Source organism: Siniperca chuatsi, linkage group LG18, assembly GCF_020085105.1.
Source record: "Siniperca chuatsi isolate FFG_IHB_CAS linkage group LG18, ASM2008510v1, whole genome shotgun sequence".
Taxonomy (NCBI): domain Eukaryota; kingdom Metazoa; phylum Chordata; class Actinopteri; order Centrarchiformes; family Sinipercidae; genus Siniperca; species Siniperca chuatsi.
This window is the reverse complement of record NC_058059.1, coordinates 18,776,734-18,803,386: the sequence shown is the minus strand read 5'-3', so window position 1 is coordinate 18,803,386 and position 26,653 is coordinate 18,776,734. Positions and strand designations below refer to the sequence as shown.

General features: G+C 40.3%; 1 protein-coding gene across 1 annotated transcript in view; it reads right to left on the bottom strand.

The window, feature by feature from the left end:
* Positions 1 to 4,348: 4,348 nt before the first annotated feature.
* The window catches only part of musk (muscle, skeletal, receptor tyrosine kinase), a 29,593-nt gene continuing 7,288 nt past the window's right edge, over positions 4,349 to 26,653 (bottom strand). The window contains exons 4-17 of the mRNA XM_044174669.1: positions 26,411 to 26,538; positions 25,925 to 26,066; positions 25,645 to 25,769; positions 22,198 to 22,357; positions 21,708 to 21,714; positions 19,404 to 19,667; positions 19,073 to 19,266; positions 18,471 to 18,494; positions 18,233 to 18,321; positions 13,850 to 14,024; positions 13,250 to 13,436; positions 12,972 to 13,163; positions 10,334 to 10,482; positions 4,349 to 6,777 (exon numbers count right to left, since the gene is read on the bottom strand). Coding sequence (XP_044030604.1) covers positions 6,077 to 6,777; positions 10,334 to 10,482; positions 12,972 to 13,163; positions 13,250 to 13,436; positions 13,850 to 14,024; positions 18,233 to 18,321; positions 18,471 to 18,494; positions 19,073 to 19,266; positions 19,404 to 19,667; positions 21,708 to 21,714; positions 22,198 to 22,357; positions 25,645 to 25,769; positions 25,925 to 26,066; positions 26,411 to 26,538 — 2,537 coding nt within the window. The 3' untranslated portion in view covers positions 4,349 to 6,076. The remainder of the gene's footprint in view (positions 6,778 to 10,333; positions 10,483 to 12,971; positions 13,164 to 13,249; positions 13,437 to 13,849; positions 14,025 to 18,232; positions 18,322 to 18,470; positions 18,495 to 19,072; positions 19,267 to 19,403; positions 19,668 to 21,707; positions 21,715 to 22,197; positions 22,358 to 25,644; positions 25,770 to 25,924; positions 26,067 to 26,410; positions 26,539 to 26,653) is intronic.

The window sequence follows — 26,653 nt, the reverse complement described above, 5'->3', positions numbered from 1 at the left end:
CCGTGATGGACAATGAATGATAACCCTCATCCCTGAAGTGTTTTGGTTTAGTTTCGGTCTGCGTCTGTGTGATAACCTTAATGAACTGAAACCAACCAAACTCAGTGCACAGTTGTTGACCCAAGAAGAGCGATACGACTCAGTTGTGAAAACTGAAAGTTTGACCGTAATCACTTTACATTGCAGATTGTGGACTGTGACATGAAGCAGATGTTGGCTAAAGCACTGCACAATACAAGAGTGGTATGTGTGTGTGTTTAACGCTACTGTAAGAGTGGTCAGGGCCATTATCCATCCTTCTCGAATTCTAATTTTAGCAAGTCACTCTAACCACAGAATTTTATTTTAGGTAGTAGACTCTGTCATCACCCCCTCCCCCTGTAATATTTTTTTTTACAAATAGAGTCAACGATATAATGTTTTACATGCCAGTAGGGACATCATTAGTTATTTTAGCAGTTTTAAACCTGCATCGCTGTCCTTTATCTAAAATCCTATCCCACATGAAATCAACCGCGCGCAGCCTTGATATTATTCCCACTAAGTTTCTTGAAGAGGTTATTGACACAGTTGACTCAGTATTTGACTGATTATTAATAGCTCCTCAGCAAAAGGAATTTTTCCATCTACTTTTAAACATGCTGTGGTCCAACCTCTTTTATAGAAACCTAACCTTGATCCTTTTGTTCTTAATAATTTTAGGCCAATTTCTAAACTTCTGTTTTAAGTCTTAGAAAAAGTGGCTTCAACCCAACGTTTAGCTTTTATGTGTATCTTTGAGAAGTTTCAGTCAGGTCTTGGAGCTTTACATAGCACAGAAACTGCCCTGCTCAAGGTAACCAATGATTATTTTAGACCTAAGTGCAGCTTTTGACACAGTAGATCATGCCATTTTAATTGACTGCCTTAAAACCTTCTATCTACAGGCTTCCACTTGGCCAAATCATGCAACATCACAACGTCTCTTTTCATTGCTACGCATACGACACACAGATAGACCTCCCCCTGAGACCTGGTGACCCAAAACCCTGGCTGCTATTTCAGTTTGTCTCAATGATATCAACTGTTGGATGGCATAAAACTTGACTACTGTAACTCCTGGCTTCTCTCCACTGTCTCCCTGATCATTTTAGAATTGATTTTAAGGTTTAACTGATCACGTTTAAAGCATGTATGGGTCTGGCCCCAAGCTACATAATGGAAATGTTGACCCGATATGAGCCAGCTCACAGCCTTAAGAGCCTCAGGTAGGGCCTTTTTGGCTGTTCCAAAGTCGAGGCTTAAATCTAAAGGTGACCGTGCTTTTGCCATCAGGGCTCCTCGGCTTTGGAACAACCTGAGGAGATAAGGCTCGCAGAATTAGTTTTTTAAATCACTTTCAAACAAATTTTTATAGACTTGCTTTTATGTGATGTCGTCTTCTTATTCGTCTCTTTATTGCTTTTATTGTTCCCATTTGTTTTTATTTCCTTTGTCGTGTTTTTCATTGTTTTTAAATTGTCTCTTGTCTTAATTTTTCCTTAATTTTGGCTTTTTTTTGGCTTTGTTTCGCATTTCTGTTTGGCTTTCTGCTGTTATATTGCCTTCTGGATATCCTGTTTCTGCTTTGCCTTGTCAAAGCACTTTTTTGTTTTTAAAGGTGCTATATAAATGAAGTTATTATTATGTGATGTGTGTGACATGAATTAAGTAGCAGTCCTAGCAACGGTGTCCAAATGTTTTTATAGGAAAGAATGTTCTGTGTGTGTGCGTGTGTGTGTGTGTGAATAGCACACTCTGCTATGTTTATTGTTCCACAGCTTTTGAATACTAGGCTACAGTTGACTGATATATGTCTCCCTACTTCCTGTTGCTCTCTGAATGGGCCAATCAGAGCCAGTTCAGCAACACAGGAAGTTCCTGTGTGCTGTCGCTGAGTGAGGGGGATGTCACATCTTCATCACAATGTCAATATAGACACTTTCCGTTGTTGTCAGCATGGTTTGCTGACTGGCAATTAGGTCCCCTCAGTCAAACATCCTACTGCATGTGTGGCAGATAAGTTAAAGCTAAGGATTTGAATAGACAGAATCAGCATTCCTGTTTCCAGCAATATTTATGATACATGGAAAAGTCAACAAGACATTAAAAGCTGAGCTGCTAACATGCCAAGACTTCCAGGAATCGCAGCACTTCTGTTGAAACATTCTGAAAATTTCAACACGTGAAACACATCCAGCCTTCTCTGAAACATTATCAAAGTTCTGTGCTGCAAAGATGTACTAAACCAAAGAAGATTGTCATGACAAAACAGGAAGTGATTTTTCATGGCAGTATAAATCTCTGGTCTCCAAACAGAGATTATGTTGCAAGTTGGCAGGAAGGTTGGAGAGTCCATTCAGATAAACCTTTTGTTTGGAGAAGGGACCATCGGGTAATTCACTGTGAATGAGTGTTACCAGTATCCACAGCTGGCTTTGCGATACATTTTAACTCAAACGTTTCAAAGAAAGAGCGAATGGGAGAAGGAACTGACTGCAACTGCAGATAAGAAAGAAAATAGTGGTGATGGAGAGTGAGGAAAAAAAGGACAGAGGAAGGTGGAACAAAAGGAGCAAGGAGAGGAGGCGATGAGAAAAGAAAGGGTGAAATGAGGGAAAACTGTAGCACAAGACTCAAGTGATTGGAAGGGACAAAACAGAGACAGAAGACGGGAGTGGACAGGCTGGGACAAACTGATGACTTGTCTACACGTATCTGATGAAACAGATAAGTTTCTATTTTAATCAATCCAGCTGTCTACACAGGCTGTGTAGCCTGCATTTCACCCATGTTTTATGCCCTGAACTACTTTATTTCAATGGAAACGCTGCAATCATGAATTCGCTCATGTGCTTTTGTGTAGAGTTCAACTTTAGTGAGCTTTGATATGTGAATACTTGCTGTTGACGTGTTTCAAACCATCTTAACATTGCTGACCTTTGAGGAAAAGGAGAAACCTGGAGAGACCAAAATGGAGAAAGCTATCATAATAGCTGCGTCGTATGACACACAAGTAGTGACTGCTTCATTCAACTTCCACCACCACCTATTTGGCAAGAACGTGCGACTGAGTTTCACTGTCCCAGATCCCCTGCACGCATTGCTGCATACCACAGTGGCTTTTATCATACTTTTATTACTGGGGGAGCCAAAGTTGTACATTTTCAAAATTTTACACATAGGAGCTTTAACGGCTGATAGAGTTGCCTGCAAAATAATTTTGTTTACCACCCATTGATTTCCTGGGCCTGTGGTATTGTTCACCCCTAAGTTTGATGCAGTGGTTAATTAGCATCTAAAAAATGAGAAGATAATGTATGCAGGTGGTTCTGTAACATCCTCCTCATGAAATTAGGCAACTGAGATACACTGTAATTGATCACAAAATATCCATTCTCAACCCTCAACATATAAATGTTGTGGAAAATGAGGAAAAGCGTAGAACAAGGAGAAGAAAGAAAAGGAAAGGAAGAAACTAAACAGGAGTAAATATGGTGTAGACAGAGTAGGAGGTGGGAGGAGAGGGAAGAACCCTGGAGGAAGTGGGAGTGAGACAGTCTGATCCACAGTTTAGATCAAGGAGAAGAGGGATGACCAGTCCAGGCCAAACTCCATGCTGCCTACTTTAAACAGTTTACATTGGGCATCCCCAAAACACACACACACACACACGTACACGTCCTCCATAAAACTCACATACACACTGGGAAGCAAACACAGACACATTCACAAACATACAAACCCACACAAATAAATGGAACACATGCAAGGACTCATCTCAGAACCGATGTTGTGCAATGCACACAGAAATTCACTGTAAAAATGACGCATGTAGCGCTGCATGGCAAACCTGTTTTTCTGCTTCAATTTACCCCTGTGATCCTTCTTGTGGTGAGTAATAACACTGCGGCATCCACATGGTAAAGTACTTGGTGCACTTTTTTCTGTGGGTGGGGTGGGGGGCTGTTATGGAACATGTATTGGGGAGAGCTCATGATTAAACAAACAGAGCGTAAGAGGCATTTAAAGCAGAATTTCAGGTCAGAGAAAAAGAAAATGCACAATTCTTCTTGCCCTCTGTGTCTTTCCACTTGTAATAACCAACATTTTCCATATTGAAATTTATAATAATCATCTACAGTGATTCTGCATGCCTGCGTCTGTCTCTGTTCATGCCTCAGTCCCACTGTTTGTTAAAAAACTGGCCTTGAAATAATCCTGAGGAAGTTTTATGGCACGTGTCATTTGCTGTGGGTATGTCTGTGGGTGTGGTTTTTTTTTACTGCTGTTCCACACTCTTACCATAAAGCCACACCGGACACAGCAGCCTAGGTGGGGGCGCTGCCTCCCATTTATTTTCTATGAGGTGCAGCAAATCACTTGCACTGAGCATGACAGGACTGATGTTGACACAATGTAAGCAGGGCCTGAGGATGGTGATGAAGGTCGGTCAGTCCATGCATCTTTCCAACACTTTGCTCCAGAGAAATTAAGATATCTCAAATTATTTATGTGAAATAATATAGTATTGGTATTATATGGGCATTTTCTGTCCAGATCTCAAATACAAATGTGCTCAATTATTAGCTTTATTTGCAAGCGATACAAAGAAACATCATACTTTAAAGAGAAGTAGTAAGTGAGGCAAAACCTGCAGCATTATGTTATGTAACAAATATCAAAATGTAACATCACACCACATTTAAAAAAAAGTAAAACATGTCGTTCATCTGAAAAAGCATTTCCATTTGATAAGAGATAAACGTTTTCTCTCATTTGATATTAATCTCTTAATTAAATACATTTACAAAACAAACTAAAGAGAACAAAATCTTGAGTAATCCACATGACAAAGAAGATTGATGACACAAGAGATGTTGGTAATACTGTGCTGAAATGGTGTAATAGTATGACCCTAATGCAATTTAACACAGTTTAAATGAGACCAGAGAGCAAAGTTTGATCTGTAAGAGAGAGTTTCTATCTTTGTGAGAACCAATTAAAGATTTAGTCTTTCAGAATGAGGATATTTTTGAACACTGAAGACACTTTGGCCATTCTTCACTCACTAAAGAGCCTATTTTAAGGCACGAGAGTGAATTTAGTTAATGAGTTTCTGTGTGAGAGACTTATGGGCAATGATGACGCAAGTTGGACGAATTCATTAATAAACTTAAAACAAATTATACCAATGCTGCTATAATTTACTTATGTCAAACTCTGTGTGTCAAACACTGTCACAAAGTAAAATTAACAAAAAATAAAAAGACAAAGATCAACAACATGATGAAAAAGAAACAAAAAAGTAAAACGAGAATGCCCAAAAATGGAATAGCAACTTGTCTGTAAAAACAATCAACAGCAATGGTTTAAAGTGATTGTGTGCCGCTGTGGAATTTGCTAGAGGTGACAATAACATTCAAGGCTTTTTAAATGTAGTTACTATGAAGCTAACTGTCATGTTCCATCCAATTTCTATCCCTGATGTTTAGTAGTCAGACCATTTGTAATGGCTTGACAGCTCAAAATGAAGAAGAAAAAAAGAAATCCAACAATTCCACATTTAATGGATGCAGCACAATGTTTGAGTGCATCTGTATCTAAAATGGTTGAGGATATATTTGCATGGTTAGTGGCTTCAAGTCTTCAATGGTTAAGGCTCTGGGGTCAGGGGTCAAGGGTCAAGGGTTAGAGTCTGTTCATACATGCATTTAACATCTTTCATAAATAATGCAGACTTGTCTGATGGATATGTGCTGGTAAATGGTCAGGAGTGACGGGTTAGAGTCTAGTCTAAAAACACTACAATATTCCTTAAAAATAATTCCTGAACTGAAGAAGTAAGCAATATGTTTTGGTTATGATACAAAAACATTTGGTAAGGCTACCAGTTTGGGTAGAGAAAAGAAAAGAAAAATTGGGGAAATAAAATGACTGAAATGTACTGTTTGAGTATTCTAAGTATGCTCGGGCTCAGTGTCAGGGTTCATTTAAAATGTGTTTTCAGGCACCAAACAGCTTTATAAGTCAGCTTTTTTTGTGAAAAGTTTCCAGGTTAGCAGTCAGCCTCGGCGTCAGCATCCATGCTAAGCGTGTTTTGATGCATACGCTCCAGTATCCGATGTATGCTACTGAAGCTCGGCCTATCTGATGGGTGTGTGCTCCAGCAAAGCCTCATCAGATTATACAGCTCCAGAGGACAGTTCTCAGGACAGGAGAGGATGTGACCATCCCTCACATAGTAAATAACCTCCTCATGACCCATACCGTAGTACGGCTGCATCCCATGGGAGAAAATCTCCCATAACACCACGCCATAGGCCCACACGTCCGATTCAGTGGTGTAGCGATTATAGAAAATAGACTCTGGGGGCATCCAGCGAATAGGGATGGCATCATTCTCGTTGGCTTTGTAGTAATCAGCTGAGTAGATGTTTCTGGAGAGGCCGAAGTCTGCGATCTTCACCACCATTTCCTCCCCAACCAGACAGTTCCGGGTTGCAAGGTCGCGATGGACGAACTTGCGTTCTGACAGGTAGGCCATTCCAGCAGCGATCTGCTTGGAAATGGACAACTGCTCAGCACAGGAGAGAAGTCCCGCCTCCAGGTCAGAGGAAAAACTGCGACCGGACAGGCTGGCACGGCTGAGGGTGCGCACTGATGGGGTTGGAGATCGGCGACGCAGGAACTCGTTGAGGTCACCATGGGCCATGTACTCGAACATCAGACACATGGGTTTACCCACTGCACACACACCTGGGGAAGAAAGGATACAGACGATTTCATTTCATGATATGTGACAGGCAGGATATATAAGTAGGCTTGTGAGTTGTGCATTTTCCCACCACAGAGGTTTGAGAGTACAAACACAAATACGCAGCCGAAAAAAACACATTGGTGACATCATTAAATCGCGCTGAATCAAGTGTATGTTTTATTCTACTGTATCATACAATGCGTTCATTCAGTGTAAAAGATAAATAAATATTCAGCCTAGACATAAACACAGACCAAACCATCTGTGATGGTGCACATGCTCACAAATAAACTCTCACACATAGTGGATGTACAGTCTTACAGTAGTAGCCCTGTGATGTAAACATAGTGTGTTTGTAAATTAATGGGAATTAATTAGAATTTCTAAAACTGGGAGTAGTATGATTGTGGCTGCACGTCTGATTTTTGGAAACTTAAAATGTTGTGTGTTCCTGCCACAACTGAACTTGTTTGCACTCTTGATGTGGAAAGAAAATGTTTTGATAGATTATTTAAAAAAATATTCATCTATTAATTCATTCCTGGATGAATGAATGAATTTCCATCAAATATGGTGGACATACAACCTTTCTTAGCCATAACTATAAGACTCACTAGACAATAACTTGAATTGACAAATCCTAAAGAGATGTTTGCATAATCAAGAAATCAATTTACCTTAAAATTTCAAGGATGTCTTTAGGTGTAATAGCACATTGCAGATAATTCTAGCATGAGCATGAGGTTTGCACTCACCAAACTTACTTTATTTACTAGTGATTTACTTTACCCTTCTAAAAGAGTGGCTGTCTGCTTGTTTATCTATGCATTCCTGTAAATAGGTTTTGCACTGTGCACTGCTTAGAGGAGTTAGAGCAGACACTGTTAAGACTGTGCAGAGCCCCAACAGCCCTGCAGAAGTTGTAGATGTGCCATTCATGTAACCTGGCATTCACAACCAGATTTGGAGTACTTTATGGCTCTGCGGAAAAACTCATAACAAATCACCAGGTCTGCCAACAAGAAAAGAAATACCCCCGCTAGAATCAGACAGTAGTTTCAGTTTCTCTTCCTATAGCCAATTTTAGTTTAAGGCTTTGCAGATCTTGTCTGTGTTCTTTCCGATTCAGCCCATGATTTGTCCACTTTATGTGGTTAGTGTACTGAAATGCACTGAGTCACATTGGCCACAATCATAATTTTGATTTAGTGCACTTCACTGCTTCTGTTTCTGTGTGAAACATGAATTGGAACCTTACTGACCTGCCAGCAGCCCAGTCATTTCAAACTCTTTCTTACTTTGTCCAAACCCGCAGAACAAAACAAAGCTCCCTAAAATACTACATATCTCAGGCTGAATTTTGGGGAAAGGTGTATAAAATGATGCGCAAGACATCTAGAATATTTCCAGTGTGCAGCCATTAAAATCATGGAGTCTTTGGTTTAAATATTTCACCACATCATAAAGGAACAGAATATATACTATACGGTCAGACATTGTGGAATAAGGTCATTTTCCCAACACTAAATCTATTTAAGAGTTAAAGAAAACTCCAGGTGCCATATTGTAGTACTGAAGAAGTCAAGAACTGCAACAACAAAATGCTCACATGGAACTTTAGGCAAGAAGAGGAGGTTTGGAGGTCATTCTCAGTTAGTTCATGTCCTGTGGAGCACACAGTTACTGTTCCCTGGGGGGGGGGGTTAGTGTCCACAAACAGGACTCTAGTTCAACAGTAGCAGCCACGGCAGAAGGTCAGTAGCTGGATCAAAATGTTTCACTCCGTCGCTAAATATACAGAAAACAGAGGCCCTGTCCTGCACACACACATGCAACAATATACGGACATACAGACACATGGCATCTCTAATTTTGACACATGCATATTATGGATGACGCATATATTTTTACACATGATTTGCGGTGTATTATTAGTCCAGAGGGTAATTAGAAGTTAACTAAATAATTGAATCAACTCTGGTTTCATGTGCGCCAGAGACTTTGGCGTTAGTGTGTCACCCTCCAGAAGAGTCACGCCACTCAAAAGTGAACAGAAAACATATGCTACTTTAGTTTGATACACGTCTGAAAAATATTTCACAACCAGCGGAGCCATAAAATGGACCAAAGTAAACAAACTTTCAGCACAGCCAATGACCAATGGCCCTGTTTACTCACTGACAGTGCCACATGGAGTGTGTTGTATCTCTAAATGTCTTCCTGGAAGTATATTTGGATGCAAGCTGTTTGTATTAGATTGGATAGGCTGTACAAGAGTAGATAAACTTTAATAGAGGACATTTGTTTTACTCAAGCCAACAAAATCAACTGTTTACTGACAAACTTATCTGAATCTCTAGCGGTTTTATAATACTACAGTGAAAAACATCTGAGGAAAATGACTTCATTCAGGAGAATTACAGCATGTGAGTGGAAACTAGGGCCTGAATGAACAAAAAACACTCCTAAGGAAGAAATTTACTAAGAGGGCTGTTGAGTGTAATTCCCCTTTATTTTCACATCTTTCGTTTGCTTTGAGATAACTGAGATAATCAAGCAACTGCAAAGTGAACTAGCAAAGAAGCTGATTTTTTTTTTAATCTTTTCTCTTCATTCAAGTCAGACCTTTGTCACTTTTTTACATGCTTCAAAAAATTTATGTAAAAAGCAAAGCGACAGCTGTAATTCAGATTTCAGAACACAAAGGTTTCGGTATAGAGACAAGATCCAACTTCCCCCATCACAGTGTGGGCATGTAAAAAGTAAAGAAGAGCAGCAGTACAGGTGACACAGATGATGGCTCAATTACTAAATTGTGCAAGTATCCAATAGGATGCTTTGAACATGTTGACTGAAAATGTATGAAACTGGTTCCAAAGCATTACTTCTGTTTGGCCCCTGATGAAGATGTGAGCCAAAACATCGGGCTTTGATTCAGCAAAATGAAATGTTTGAGTAAAGATGATTACAAAAAGAGCAAGTCTGTGTGTAGTCCTCCTCCTTCAAAAGTGTTTTAGTTGCCTAACCTTCACCAAAACCATAAAACCATGATCATGCTCTAGTTGCCATGATGGAATATTTTAGGGAAACCAAATAAAAATGTTACTGTGAAAATTTTGCAAATCTGTGATGAACTGCTGGCAACAATGATGAGTGAAAAATAAGCCAAGAAGGAAACACTCCGTCCAACACAGAGTACATAGTTAAAAGATTCTTCTTCCTTGTCAAAACCTGGCACCTACATTACCCACAATGCAAATCGAATATGTTGTGCTCTTAGCGGCTAATGTAGCATTGAGCCGTTAGCCTCAAGCAGAGATGAAGATTGGGCTACACAGGTCTGGTAAGCTCACTTCTTTCTAACTCCACACCGCTAGATTTCTTTTCATTTTCAAACTTGTAGTCTCCAGCCCCAACCGACGCTGACTCAAGTGACATCACTTTAGGCAATTTATCAGACTCCACACAGCTGGAACCCAAATGTAAAATCCAGCTGGAAATCTGGTTTCGGCCTTCTCACACACACACACACACAAACAATGCAAACACACCAACCTAAGAGTCGTACGATGTTTGGATGGTCAAATTGAGCCATGAGTGCTGCCTCTCTCTGGAAGTCATTTTGCATGTCAGCTGAGGCTTCCTCCTTCAGCATCTTCACAGCTACCATTGTGAAAGACTCCATCGGCAGCAGGCCTGGTGCTCTGCAACAGACGTGCACAAATATATTCAAGCACAGTGAAAGCACATGCAACTGAGTTAGTCCCCTAGAAAAGAAGAAGAGATCATTACAGGATTTTAACTGATTCTGTCGAGACATTGCTTCTTTAATAGCTACCTGCATGTGTGTGAAAACATTCAAAAATATATAAATGCACAATATTATGGATTTTAATGTTGTAGGTTTTTTTCGGTAATGCATATACCAGATTTCAGTAACCATGTGTTTTGAATGTGTCTTTTGAGTCTACTAACAAGCAGCCTAGCAAAACAGCACAACTGTATTAGTGCAGTGAACTCTAAATGTCAGTCACTTGGAGAAAACATGCATTCAACACACATACACACATACACATACACTTCCTGTGTTGGCTTGCTAGAGGGGCAAACTAAAGACAACATGTTGCTTCTCAGTGTAGATTCATATATAGCTTGTGCACACAAAACTACACACACACACATGTGGAAACACTCACTCAGTCACTAACACACATACACTCACACACACACAGACACATTGGGAAACTACAGATTGAAGCCCTCCATCTGTCAGGGAAGAAGATATTTACTCCTCGGGTCTATTTAGGTCACTGTGTATGTGTGTGTGTGTGTGTGTGTGTGTGTGTGTGTGTGTGTTTGTGTGTGTGTGTGTGTGTGTGTGTGTGTGTGTGTGTGTGTGTGCGTGTGCGTGTGCATGTGTGTCTGTGTTCATGTGTGCATGAACATGCATGACCAAATGCATGTGTTGCCTGTGCGTGTTAAATGGCCAAGTCTGAGGGTTTAGATTAAATTAGGTTTTTAGGTTGAGGTTGACACCAATGCACTCGCATTTATAGTTCTACAAATGTGTGTGTGTATTATGTTCTCAGGGGTGTCCATATACTGCACCATTCCAGTTTTCACTAAGGGATTACCAGCTAGCCTGAAGGACATCTCCCAGATCTACATGGCTACATGCAGGTGCTACTGTGAAAATGCCATCAACCACTACAATGCTGTGCTGAATGTACTATTACACGTTCTGTACCCCTATTTATCTGTCGTGCTCCACAAAGCAGCATTAAAGCTCTATGTGGTGTGCAATGTCATAGACAGAAGGTCAGAATTCTCAACTGCAGTCTATGGCATGATGGACAGTAAATGGGTTTATGCTGTCTGTTGTTGAATTGCAATTTTACAGCAGTCTAATATCCAGAATACTATAGAACAGAACACTGTAGGCAGGGTAAAAATCTATGTTGTCTATAAATCTATAAATGAGGTTGCTGAAATAGGCCAACTTCACTACAAACTCTCATCACTACAGGGCGCCCCGGTCTCACCTGGTAGGCCGCGTACCACAAATCAAGGCATTACCACAGATCTAGGTTTGTTGCATGTCATCCCCTCTTTCTCCCCTGCCTTTCCCGTCTCTCGCTACTAGCACTATCAAATAAAGCAGAAATGCCAAAAAACATAATCTTAAAAAAAGAAGAAGCTAATGTGTCAATTACAGGCTACTGGTCAGGGACACCACAGAGATGCGAGGGCTGTAGGACTTGTGTAGGAGGAGATAAAGTCTAATAATGCTGAGTCGCACAAGGTTAGAAAAACTTTCATCTCCATATTTTATCACTTCAGCTGCCCTGAATTCTTGTGCGAAACATTTTAATTGGCTGCAGTGGATATCAGTCATGGACGTTTGTTATGGTTTTCAGTGACTATGAAATCCTGTGACAGGTAAATTATGTCACCACAAACAATTAGATTTGGAAACAACAATTGTTTGGTCAATATTGTACAACAGTGGTTTGACAAGAGTCAGTTATGATGTTTGATTTTTCTCCTATGAAACTACAAACTTGTCACAGCCACCTTTCAAGCCTAAAATCTAGATTTGCCTGTTGATAAAATTGTTGTTGACAGTGTTTCATAAATAAGTGTTCAGATTTTTTATAGATTTATGACATTTTATAAATGCAACTACTATATGACCCAGGTCTGGTATTTAGTCTGATCACAGGGATTAGTCTGAGACATTCGTGTCTTAACGTGAACAGGGGGTCAGTGTGGAGTGAAAGTGACACCTGTAGCAGCTCTCCTTGTAACTTTGTGAATGACACAGCAGTTCTCAGAATGACCAGCGGCCTTGTTTAGCCACTCTATCCCCTGAATCCTGTCTGACCCCTTTCTCTTCCTCTGCCTGAGAAATAACCACATCATCATGTTAGCCCCTGGCAGCGATCATGATGATGACATGGCAATATTAAATATTAGTCTGAGTAATCTAATATTGCAAACAAATATCCCTCTTTGTAAAGTCTTTCTCCCGTTTGGGGTGGAAGGCTCCTCAACCTCTCCTTCTCTCTCCTTATCATTTTCTAACTTTATTCCTTCTTCTCTCCTTTTATTGCCCAGTGTGTATACATATAGTTAGTTATAGTCTACATCCATTTCCCCTTTGCTCCCCTTTTCCTTGATCTCCCCCTGTCACCTGGCTTGGAAAACCCGTCCAAAGGCTCCCTCTCCAATATCTCTAACATATTGGATATTATTTCTGGGATACTCTAGCGCCAGCAGCTTTGAGTTCAGCAGCAGGGGAACCCGCTGGTACATGGGGTTGGGGTGGAGTCGATCCAGCAGGAGCTCCGATGGAAGAGTGCTCATCGTCGGGGTCTCCATCGCTCTGCGGAGAGAGAGAGAGGGAGTGAGGAATAGAAAGGTGGACACACAGATAAATAAAGAAAAGTGTGCATCTTGTCTGTATCTCACCTCTTCCGGTTTCGCCACTGCTTCCTCCGTCTGCGGCAGGCGAGGATGATGATGGTGAGGAAGACTGCAGCTGCAAGTGCAGTCAGGATGATGACGATGACGGACATGGAGTAAGCTGGAGATGATACCGTGGTCGTGGGAGGGAGACGAGGAGTCTGACGAGGGCCTGGTGACTCTGCCTTCATCACTGACAGACACAGAGACAGTTAAAATAAATGTGCTATGCTGTCAGTGTGCTCCTTTAAACTGGAAATGAAGATATTTTAAATGAAAAAAGTCTCTATTATTTTATCAGTACTGGAAAGTCTCACTAAAGCCAAGCATTTATATATTTGTTTATTATATATTATTATTTATTTATAATTTATTATATATTAATATGGAGCCCAGCGGGTGTCATTGGAAAAAATGTTGAGGGGACAGTGTCTACAGTAAATGTCTTGACTGTGGCTGGTGGGCTAATCTACAGTCGCGCATTAGCTGCTAACTGGTGAAGTAGTATGCACATTCTCTGTGACGAGTGGGTTTTCCGGTGAGAGAGCCAGGAACTAGCAACAGCTGTAAACTGAACAAGGGTCAGAGAACAGCAGAAGGCAGTACCTGATACCATGCTCGTCTCCCCACACTGCGGCACAGCGCAGTACTCCCAGCGTATGTTGGGATTTAAGGTGAAACACCAGGGCTTGTCACTGATTCCTCCCGGGTTCCTACAGTTGTTGTCTGAGTTCTTCAGCTCTGGAATCACGTCCACAGACAGGCGGTGCTGGTGGGGAACCTAAAGGACAAGACAGAACAGTACAGAGGAGTTTTGCTGACCTTTTCTCAACAAAGCTATAAAGTATTATCAAAAAGTAATTATCAGTACAGAACCAGCTACAAAAGGAACAGGGGAGGTTGCGTGCTCTTAACAATTGGAGCATTTTGGAAAGGAGCCTTTTACATCATGTCCTGTCAGAATTTTGCTGTTTGCTATTTCTACTCCCTAAAGTGGTGAGAATATCTGGGATCTAGCCTGTGCGTCCGGAGGTGTTTTTGAGTAAAACATTATTTGTTCTGTTCTGTTGCTGACCCTATGCTCCAGAGAGGGGTAAAGAGAAAACAGACTTGTTTTCAGTAAGATCTGATCAATGAATTTCTCTTCATCAAAAACGAAAATAAGAATGCCCTTCCAATAATTTTTCAAAGCCCTGTTTAGGGTCTATGATAAGGTTGCAGTTTAATAACTGCAGAGGGTGTAAAATGTACTATAGTGAGCAACATTAGGGGTTGCAGAGTTGTTTCTTCAATCTGGAGTGCCAACTCAAACACTGAACATCTGGTGTCTTCATGTGTTATGAGCTTTAGTCATCAAAAGAGCAATGGTCCAGCTTATCCCAAGAGATGTGAAGTTATGAGCTGGGTTCAACACATGTGCTGCTATAGCTGAATGTGTCAAGCAAACTGCTCACATGGTTGATTTCCTTATACCTAAACAACAAGATCCGGCACACCTGCCAGCAGGATGACATTGTTTGTCGGTGCTGTCGCAGTGGCCCACAATCCAAATACTACTTGGTTAACTAAAACCACTTGTTTAGGTTAAGAAAAGACCGTGGTCATGGTTAAAGAAGGTTTAAGAAACCAACATTAACTGTTTGTAGGGGATGGGATGCGGAGAGCAGTCTCCAGTGTCAAAGTCCAACACTCTGTACATCCAATCATCCACCAACCTCCTCCCTCAGTTTTGTGGCACTATAACAATGTCACGGTACTTGAGCCTTTGCTTATGAGGGTGAGCAGTCATTATTCTAATGACCACAAGAGGTCACTAACAAGGGTTATTTTAGGTGGTTAAACAAATTATGTTGTTTTACTGGTGAGAACGGTCTCATTAAAACCCCCAAAGGTTCATAGAACCTCAAATAATATCAATCAAAATTGCCAAAATAAAAAATGAATGACTAAATAAATGTACCGGTAAATAAAGTTGTTGCGGTTTTTTTATTTTTTTTGGGGGGGGGGGAACATACAGCAGTTGTCTTTCTCATTAAACCAACCATCAGAATGACAGTATGTGTTAATGGTATGTTTAATTCATTAGTAGCATTCTCAACAGTCTCTGTGCAAAAAGACAGAGTTTGGCTGCAGTATTCCTCTATGACTCAGCACAAAATAGGACACTACTCACACTATCCACATGCACATGTAACTTTACAGCTTACATATGTGTTAAGTATGTGCTGAACATAAATGTGATTTTACTATGGAGGGTGACATATGACGTGTGTAACTTTAGAGTTTTGTGCTGATCTCCTACAGGACTCATATGTGCAGAATATTTTATATCCACTATAAAAACATTTGCTTGAAAGCATCTGCTCTGTGATGCGTAGAAGGTAAATTTTGACTTTGGTCCGAGCCATCGCTGAATGATCTTGTGTTGTAGATTTTTGAAAAACGACACTGACTGTGCAAAATATTAGGAACAGCTGTTTTTCCTGTGATTCTAATGGACCATGTAGACAGGTGAAAGCTACACTATAGGTAGCTATATGTAGCATGTAGCAAGTAAGATATTCATCTATTAACTTTTATATAATAAGCTCACTGGTGCACATGAACATAGGGATATACTGATATTTGGGAATTAGAGTAAAATATCAAAGAAGCCTTTTACTGTGCAACTTTTAGCTACTAATCAGTTTTTGTGAAACACATAGTCCCAAAAAAGTAGACTGTTGATTTTAACCTTCTGGGTCTACCTCATTTAATAAAGAAACATATAGGCTTTTGGAGTTCAGAATGAAAATGGTGCAATCAGCTTCACATTGCCCTCTGGGAAACCTGCTCCAGCAGACATTATCCCAATCACGCTAGTATTATACTCACAAAAGGAAATGAAGGCTTAGATGCTGGCCAGGAACTTAAACATAGTCATCAAAATGATTCCGTCCTGTTTAACAGCCTACCTTTTAACTTGTGTTTGGCCAGCACATAATGAGCCATCCGACCAGCAATATAGCATGCATATAGGTACACAGATGGTTATCAGTTTTAACAATTTTAGATTTAATCTTGTATTAGATTATACATATTTATATTAAGTTAAATAATAATGGCCCATTCTCAGTCACTCAGAATAAAAGCTAACAGGAGCTCTGCAGATTTACAGATACATATTTAACTTAAAATAAACAATGAATACAATTAAATACGCTAATATGTTAAATGTCTTTCTTTCATTTACTTCAAAATTAAGATTAGTTTATATTTAAAACGTTAAAAAATGTTGCAAGCAGTTTAATGGGAAATGAGAGTCTGCTGTTGGTGTGGTGAGGGAGAGCACAGCCCGCAGGTCTGACTCCACTGAGATGTGTACTAGGGATGAGAGAGCCACATTACACATATATGATGGGTTTATTGGGAACGCACAATACCACAGTGACATCGGTCAAAGATGGACATCTGTCTTCCACAAGCAGTCAAAACCTCTCCGTTAAGCCATTAGCCAAGTAGTGAGTAGAGTCAGTCGAGTCTGATTTTAGTTTTGTTGGTCGGCTTAGATTCAGTCGTCTCAGTCTGTGTTGAGGTCTGACGTGTATCAGCATTTCTTTGAGCTGTTTACCGTGTCAAATCTTGCTCTGACTGTTGGTGTCTACTTTCTGAATCAAAAGTAAATGCGCCTGTAGTGGTAATGTAGTCCTGACAAAATATTCATACGGACACATGTGTACACTGCAACAACATTTTCACAAACACACCCACACAAGCAACTCTGGCCAATGTCAACCAGTAGTAGGAGACAGTAAATCATGTCCTGTGTTTTCAGATTGAAGATGAAGTTTGTTGAAGGAGACACAGACAGTCATTGAGCTGATAATTCTCCCAGTGTGGGAAACCAAACCAAGTCAGAGACTATGTTAGATGTAGAATTATTATTTTTCTGCATTATGTGCTCTAATGTGCACATGGTTCTGGGGTGTTTGTGAGAGAGAAAAAAAAAGGTTTATTTGTGAATTAAAAGTGTAAGGAAACATTATGTGGAGAGAAAAAGAGTGAGAACGCGCAAACATTTCTAAATCGCATTAGAGAGCAAACGTTCTCTCAATTTCACATATAATTCTGTGTGTGTGTGTGAGCAAGTGTAACATATTAGAGTGTGCGTGTGTGTGTGTAAGTGATGAAGTCTGTGCAGCATATGCGTGTGAAAGCTAATTGCTTCCAGAGGCAGGATGTGACATGATGAGCCCCTCCCTCTCTGCTGATCTGGCACACACACGCACACACACACACACACACACACACACACACACTGCACAGGAGAGTAGTAACAGTTCACCCTAACAAACCCTCTCACTGAGCAAAGCCATAAAAACATAAAGAGGCTTTTGGGCCACAGGGAATGTGTGCGTTAGTGTGAGCACGTGTGTGTGTGTGTGTATATGTGTGTGTATGTGTGTGCGCTTGTGTTTGCACTTGTAAGCACTTTTGTGTGTTTTTCAGTTTCTGGTTAGAGGTCAGGAACGTTTGATATAAAACTGAACATCCATACACAAAATATCAGTCACACTTCAATCATTTACTGGTTTAAATATGTGGGAAACTTTAGACTCTTAAACTTATTATAAATACAGGCATTAGTAGTGTTGGCGGACTTGCTGTCAACACCTAGACATGTTATCAACACTGTTCAACAATTCCCTGATATTCTTTTAACTTCTTCCATCTTTATTCTGTGGTGATTGTGATTAGATGGTCATTAAGAAGCCATTATGAAGCCATAGTTTTAAACATACAACAAAATAAATATTTTGTTCCTCTGCATGAGGACATTCCCATGAATAAAAATTGCAATTATTAAACAAATTCTGTCTTTTTGGACCCCACCCTCTGTATCTGCACTGATATTTTTGTTGTATTTAGGTTTATATGTTCCACATATTGTGTAGTGGTGTGACATTGTGGAAACATCTACACACACATACACACAAACCACCAAAATACCTGTTGGCTCCAAGACTGACAAGGTATCCCAGACCTCGTCACATTTGCACTGCCTTGGTAGAAACGGCCTCTGTCATCGTAACATGTTGCTGTTGATACCAAACAGTATGGAGATAGTATTAATAAATTATTTTGAACAATTACTGTCTAACAAATTATTAATTAATTTCTGTGTGAGATTAATTCTGATGACTGGATACATACATTTGTGTTGCACTTAAACGCTTTTCACACTTACTTGTAATTTGATCTCTCTTGATGTCTGAAATGCAGAAAAGAACAGATGAAAAACTTAAATATTAAGAGGAAGCACAGCTATTAAGTAATCTGAAGGTCAATTGAGTACAGTTAAGATTCTTAGAGCAAACATACACACTTACTGTGCCTAGAGACTATAAACCATACACCACACACACAAGTCACACACAACTGCAGCTGTATATTTTGGCTCAGCTAGTCAGACCTTCTTAATGACCTCATCAGTATCTGTGACCTGCAGTCTAGCAGGCCAGGCTTTATTTGGCCATCAGCATACGAGTAACTGCACCCAGCCAACTCCTGCTTTTCTTTTACATAACGCTCCATTTCCTTTCTGCTTTTATGCTCTGCTCAAGCTGTTTCTGCAGCACAGACTTAACAAATAGATTTAGATTTAGTTAGATTTAGCAGATTCTAGCAAAGCAGTTAAAATAAAAAAGTCAATTTGATCTTGAATTCAGTGTGTTAATTAGTCTTTTGTTGTTCTTCTCGTTCTTCTGTAACACTGCATACTGTGAGCTGTATGCAAACTCATGCATATAAACCATTTTGGATTATATGCTTGTTTTTCGTTTTTCTTACCTACAAAAGGGACGTGTGTACAAGCATCAGGGTCTGTGCGAAGACTTGGTAAGGCCTGACAGTTGGGCAGCAGTGAACTGGGAGTGTGGGACCCAGTGACAGAGCTGAAGAGGCCAGGCTGGACTGAACTGCTGCCCTCAAGGACCAACCACTCCTTATGGCAGTACAGCTCCTTCACTGCCAGGCAGTGTTCTCTGTTTTATAAAGAAAAAAAAACATGATGATGCTCCATTCATTCATTCAGTCAGTGATTCATTATTTTATTAATTTACTTTCTAAATGTATCCACTCCATCATCGTCTTTTATTAAATTCAGCCACACATATTCTACCTGCAGACAGGTTTAGGTGCCGGTCCTAACCCTGATGGGTTACAGTCAGGGAAGGAGGAGTGGCAGAGCAGTGAGCGTACTGCAGGGCTACACAGCACACTGAGTCCTTCCAGCTCCGTCCACCAGCTCTGAACCAGGTACTCCTGCATGTCCTCGGGGTCCGAGAGCGAGGAGTTAAAGAAGACCAGCAAATCATCTCGCAGAATGGTGCGGCACACGTCTCCACGATACGCACTGCAGTAGCCTGTAATGCCCTTGTAGAGTCTGCGTGAAGAAGACACACATAAATATCCACACCTATAAGATCTGACTGCTTGACCCATTACTAAAGGGAGTTCAAAATGCACATGTATCTTTAATTCCTTTTTTTGTATATCAGCCTGTCTTTCTGTCTACCCCTCCGTATTCCATTGCTACAGCTGCAATGCTTTTTAAGTCCTAAAAAGTCCTCCAAAAGACAAAGATGAGCATCCTTCAGCTAACAGTCATTCTCTAAGAAAAGTATGGTATAGTATAATTCAAGTGATATTACCTTAGTACTGTAAGTGGAGTAAATAACTAAGTATTTCTGCATAGCTAATTAATTGTGTGAAGGATAAGCAGGTATGACAATCCTTTTATAAGGAAGACATGTTCATCTATCCATTATCTGAACCCTCTCATCCACTGCAGGGTTGCAGGCGGACTGGAGCCCAGATAACAATGGGTTATAACCTGCGTATACCCTGGACAGGCCACCCGTCGATCACAGCGCTGACACACACAAACAGAAAACAATTCACACACACATCATGAGTCACCAATTAAGCTAACCTGTGTTTCTTTAGACTATGGGAGGAAACCACGCGGGCAATTAGGAGATACAGTATAATTTGTACGTGTTAGTTGACATTAGCAATATATATAAACTAGATCTGGACAAAGTCAAATTACAATGCATAGACCTTACTGGCATTTCCAAAATCTTGAAAAATGGAAATAGGAATGGGAAATGGCTTTATTAATCAGATCAGTTATTAAGTTAGTTATTAAATTGATTAACTTCAGTTTTCAAGGTGGAAATTTATATTTAGATTTATATTTAGACCACTTGTTCTGCTCCTACTTTTACCCAGGAGTACTCGAAATGGCAATGCATGTTAGCAATGTACATTTACAGTAGGCACCTCTCGAAACACATGGAAGAAAGTTAACCATGGCACTGCCCTTCATCTGTTATACTATTGCCTGGATGGATGCTAGATGCCAACTATAGGTCCCCAGAGCAATCAGTCTTTTACTGCTGTGGCTGACAGTTAGTGAACTTGTATGGAGGTATGTGCACTACAAAAACAATAAGAAATGCTCTACTTGTATGAACTGAAATATCTTCTTTAACATCATCCAGATGTTGATCATGAAACCGGTTGTGGAAGGTTCATATGAAATTACATCCTGTCTGCCTGTTGGACTTCCTTGCTGCCTCTAGATTGAACAGATCAACAGTCTGTGTACCTGGACTCTTTGTGTCCCTGCCTATCTGTTTCGCACTCTGTCTGCCTGCTCTTATGTCTGTTCGTCTTTCAGCATGGACATGCACATTTCTTTCTGTCTGTCTCACATCCATGGTCTTTCTGCCTGCCTGCCTGTCTGTCTGACAGCCTTCACTCCACGTTTCTTTCTGCCTGTCTGTATGCGGCAAACACTTACAAACTCCAGATGTTGCCTCTCAGGGAGGTTGGTGCTTCGGCAGAGTTCAAGTAAAACCATCAAACTTAAAGTTGACCTGTAAATCGATCAACCCCATCATGCTCCTTTACTTTCTCTCTATGACTGTCTCTCTGCTTCTACATCCTATAAATAAATGGTCCAGATGTGGTCATAAGTTGGCAAATCATGTAAGATCTAACCATTAAGCCTGATTATTTTGTCTGTCTGTGACCTGCAATCCACAGTTCTTCATTTCTGCAGTTACATAGCCCAGATGTGGTAACTGGGGTTGTGTTGTGGTTCAGCAAAGTTCAAATTCAACTCACACCATATGGGTGACTGAGAGGCCAAGAGAATCGATGCCCTCTTGGCATCGTAGTTTTATTGAGCTAAAATGCATATTGTCTTCAGTAGACCCAACGGAAGCAACAGCACTTAGTCTCTTCAAACGGTGCAAACACATATGGTTATGCTTCCCATATAAAATTTAGTGACAGGCAATGTGCTGTGTAATTTTTATGATTCAAGGTGGTTCAACTTGGCTGAAACACCTTTTTATAAACTCATGAAAAATAGCATAGAAAAATACAGTAAGGCACAGACCATTTCTCTTACCTCCATTCTATGGGGAAGTGACAATATCCAGAAGACGTCGGTTGAAGAAACACAAGTAGGAGGAAAGGGGAGAAGAGAGGAGGCAGACAGATGAGAGAAGGAAAAAGGACAAAAATCAGTCTCAGTAGTAAGAGAAAACCAACCATGGTGCTTCTCTCACCAACTCATATCTAGCTGTGATTAAACTCAGGGACAACCAGGTGGAAGGGCAGTGTGTGTGGTCCGGGAGGAGGGGATGTGTGTGAGTGTGTTTTTTTAGGTGACTGTGGTCGTGGGGTGTGTGCGCAAGTGTGGTTGAGGTATCAACCAAATGGGGGGTTAACAAACAGCTGAAGCCACACAAAACACAACTAATATAACTGGCAGCTAACATAACTGAAGACAAAGCAGTAACAACCCCCTAACAGCCACAGACGTAAGAGTAAGAGGATCTATTTGTTTTTCCACCCATTGACATTAGTGTTGAATGGAAATGAAAACGTGTCACTACCTGCAACAGTGACTTTAGCAGTTGCCTTGACAGTGTTGGCTCCAGCACTGTGTCTGTTGGAGGCCAGACATGTGTAGAGAGCCGGCTTATTCACCGTCACTTTAAGAACGGACAGGATCACCTCTCCTGTCAAAGTCTCTTCGACCGATGCACCTGAGATCTGGAACAAAAAAAAAACATTAATAGAAAAGAAAAAGATAGCAGAAATATGTCATCATGCAAGGACAAATTACACTTAAAAATATATGCCATCATTATATTGCCTTAGAAGATTAAAATTAGGCCCCCTTTCATTAAAGAGAGATAGATTTGTTTTTGTCCACTTGAGGGCAGCAGAACAGCCTGAAAGCACAACATCGCCATGCTGTATTATCTTCTAAAGTTGTTATGGCAAGAGACACAGAGCAACAATAGCATTCATTTGGAGTTGTGTTTCTTGCCACCTTAAGTCTAATATTCACTGTCTTTTTAGCCCTGGTTTGGTTTCTACCAACTCCTGAGGGATAATCTGTCTCTTTAGCTGCTATCTGCTCCACTATGTTCACCAGCTAGCTGCTAACTTTGTCTGTCTGTTGTGCTGGGTAGGTAGTATACAATGGGTTTTGAGAGCTTTTTTTTTTAAATGAAAACAAGTGCCTGCTGCAGCGGGAAACAGGGTTGATGAGAGTGCTGAATCAAAGCATTTTTGTCCCAGAATGATTATGTGTTAGGCTTTCAGATTACAGAGACTTAGAGCAATAGAACTGAGCTTTACCCTTTGAGATCATGCAGAGTGACAGTCTATCCATTTAAACCCACTCCTTACCAGATGATGGCGGTAATGCAAAATTGAGTTGTCAACCAAAAGGGGAAGGTTTCGTGAGTTTTCTCTTTTTTTGTCACTTTGGTACTTTAATGACGTACAGCAATCTGAAAATGCTATTGAGTTGTGTAAAAACATTTTGCAGCAGAGTGAGTAGAACAGGTTATGCAAATGGTAAAATGTATCCTTCCAAACTTCCATCATAAAATTAAAAATGTTTAGATTTAATGTCGAAAGTGTTCATACACTGTTTATATTATAGTCTCATGGGTGTTGAGTGGATAATAGTGCCTACACTATGTGACTCGCATTAATATAACCACTTGTAATCATTTAGAAGATTTAAAAATTCCCTGGTATTCACACGGGGCAGATGTAGCCAGTGTTTGTTGTATTTAATTACTGTATTCACACTTACATGTATATAAATGATAAATGTGCGAGTCTGCAGTGTGTGTGTGTGTGTGTGTGTGTGTGAGTGGGTGAGTCAGGGTGCTGATGTGCAACGCGTCTATATTTGAAGTTGTGTCTGACACCGTCTGTTTTTAGGACAAGCTCGATCTGGCTCCGCTGAAATTAATGGCCTCAACAAGCTGCCAGAAAAGCAGCTCACACAGTCATTTTAATCAGCATGCACACACACACATATAGAATTTACAAGCATTATGGGCCTGTAATCACATTGTAGCACCCAAGACTATTAAATAGCCAGACATTATGTGTGTATGTCTGCCCGCAATGGCACGGATAAAAAATGCTGGTTGAAAAAAAACGTCCTGTTTAACATTCTTAAAGTGGTCAGGTATGTAATGTTACGTCCACGATTTAAAAAAACAACATAATAATACAGTTCAATAGCCAATTAGGTATTATTAGGTATAGTTTTTTATGAGGAAGTGTCCTGGTGTTTTACTTAAGTTACATAATCGCACTTTCGGAGAAAAAAAAAAACTGTTTGCACTTGGCATGAGTCATGAATAATGTCTTCTCCTGCTGTCCCAAAAATCATCACATGTGGTTACTACTACAACGCATGCATCATTACAATTGGACACATGGCACTCTGGGTCACAAAATCGGTTTCAGTTATGTTGCTTGTATAAAATATTCATCAGCAGGTACCTTTATATCTCCTATAGTTATCTTTCTTTTTATGATCTCTATACGCATCAGCCCTGTGTAACAGCTATATAACTGGTGAAACTCGCTTTACATGGCTTGGCTGTCAACATCTCGAGCCAGAATCTTTGGATCACAGGTCAGCAGTTAGCACAAACCATTCAACACCTTAAGAACCTTTGTGCATGCTCCCTTAAAAAAGACAGCGCAGTTAAAGCTGATAACACTGTGTATCATTGGCTAAATGGAAGGCAATCTCTTCAATCCTCTCTCACCATAATGAGAATTCCATTGCTGTTTATATCACTGATCCCACAGCCACTCTTTGAGAGCATTGGCAGTGTGTGTCTGTGTGTATGAGTGAAGGAGAGAGACAGAATCAGAGAGAGACATTCAGGGAGACAGAGAGCGAGGGATTTGTGGTTAATTTCTTGTATGTTTGCATTACAGTATACTGTATGTGTGTGTGAAGTTGTGTTCCTAGTGTCCTGGTTTCCTTATTTGCCCTTGCTCATGCACATGACTACATTACTATAAAGTAATTTGCTTCTGTGTTTTTATGTTAATTGTTTTGTTGATCAAGCCACATGGACAGCAGACAGACAGTATGTCAGTAACACCACTGTTGCCATGCAGAGCCGTGCAGTGACAGGTGTCTCAAAAGAGAAGAACATCATTTAGCTTAAACCACAACAAGAACAGCGCATGTTGCTTCTTTAGACCAAACCGAATGGGATACACAGACATTATAGACCAATTGGGGATGTGCAGCCACTGTATGTCTGACACAAACAAGAGATCCACTGGAGAACTGGTACTGAATAAGTAATGTATTTGTTTCCAAATGTACAGTAGGTTGACGCAGTAAATGGTTCTGTCTGTTCTTTGGATTTGCCAGCTAGCTAGGTAGTTGTTTGCTGCTAATTTGACACAGTAGAAAATGCTAATGTGCAGGTTGCAGGGATTAGCAGTTAATCTACTAAATATATTAGCTAGTACAATTGTATTCTTTAGAGCACTTCAATGTAGTTTAATCTCAGATGTATGTGAAGATGAAGGTTTCATAACTAAAACTTAATGTGATTGTGAGGCATGTTGGCTTTCTTGACTATCTACTCTGTTATTGTTGCAGCTTTCCCATTATGTAAGGCTCTGCAGCTGACAATGTGTCACAATGTCAGCTACGTGATACAATTTCTCTGATGCTGGCTGTGTTGACTGACATTTGAGCCAAACTCTACCACTGTGATGGAGACAAGAATATTCCTGGAGAGATCACAAGCATTCACAAGAGACTGAGGGGACCGGGCATGGACATGGATGGATAGATGTTATTACTTTGGATTTGATTGCAAAAATTCAGTGGAGAGCTTTAGTGTTTTAGATGCTGTTTGATCCTGATAGGGATACATTTATGGAGATAGAATTAATTCAAAAGAAAAAATATCAGCATCAATAAAGGACCATTTAGAAACCCATATTGGTCAAACCATACACACAAACACACACTGAACCTGAACACTCACAGTATTCCCATTTTCCAGCCAGGTGATGGTGGGGATTGGATTTCCTGTGGCATTGCACTCCATGGAAATCTGGCTGCCATAGGCTACTCTCTTCTCCTTAGGAACCCGCAGGATTCGTGCTGGAGCTGAACACACACAGACACACAGTGTAGACACATACACTCATATACATATACAGCGACCAAACTATTATTTTCCACTGTTTGTTTTGAATTACAGTTTTTTTAAGTTCATATGCACATACTAAGCATAGAAAGTGAAACCACATTTAAATACATACCCTGTACCTCTATGGTGACAGGCTTTGAAAAGGCCAAACCAAAGCTATTCCTGGCCACACAGCGATACTGTCCTGCATCCTCCTTCTGTATGTTATGGATCTTCAACGCACCATAGTCAAGAATGGTAACACGGTCACTGACCTGGGAGAAATGAGACGATTTGTTCCCATTCTTTTGTTTGTTTTAAAGATATAATAGATTTTTTAACATTAGTAAAATATTATTTTTTATCTAATGATATGGGAAACTCGAAACCATACCAAAACAATAGTGCATTTGAGCTCTTTTATGCTAATATACAGTCTGGATACCTTTGCAGTCTGCACCCATTCCCAGTCCTGGTCAGACAGATGCAAACACTGCACTATACTCTCAGACAATGATTATCTAACTAAAGCTAAATCAGTGAAATGTCTCATGTAGTTGGAAAACATCCTCCAACTTCCCGTTGTTGTTAAATGTTTTGAAGTGAACTAACTGCATACCTTGATAAGCTCATCATCTTTGAGCCAGGTCACATCTGGTTTGGGGTTGCCGAGGGTAACACAGGGCAACACTGCTTTGGATTCTACCAGAAGGGTTACATTGGTAGGATGGCGTTTGATCTGTGGCTCTGATGGTGAGACAGACAAGACAAGAGAGACAAGATGCAATGATTAAGCCTTTTGTCTCAATACTACTATGAGTTTGTTGTTCTTAATGGAACTGTAGCAACTGCAAATTCTTTA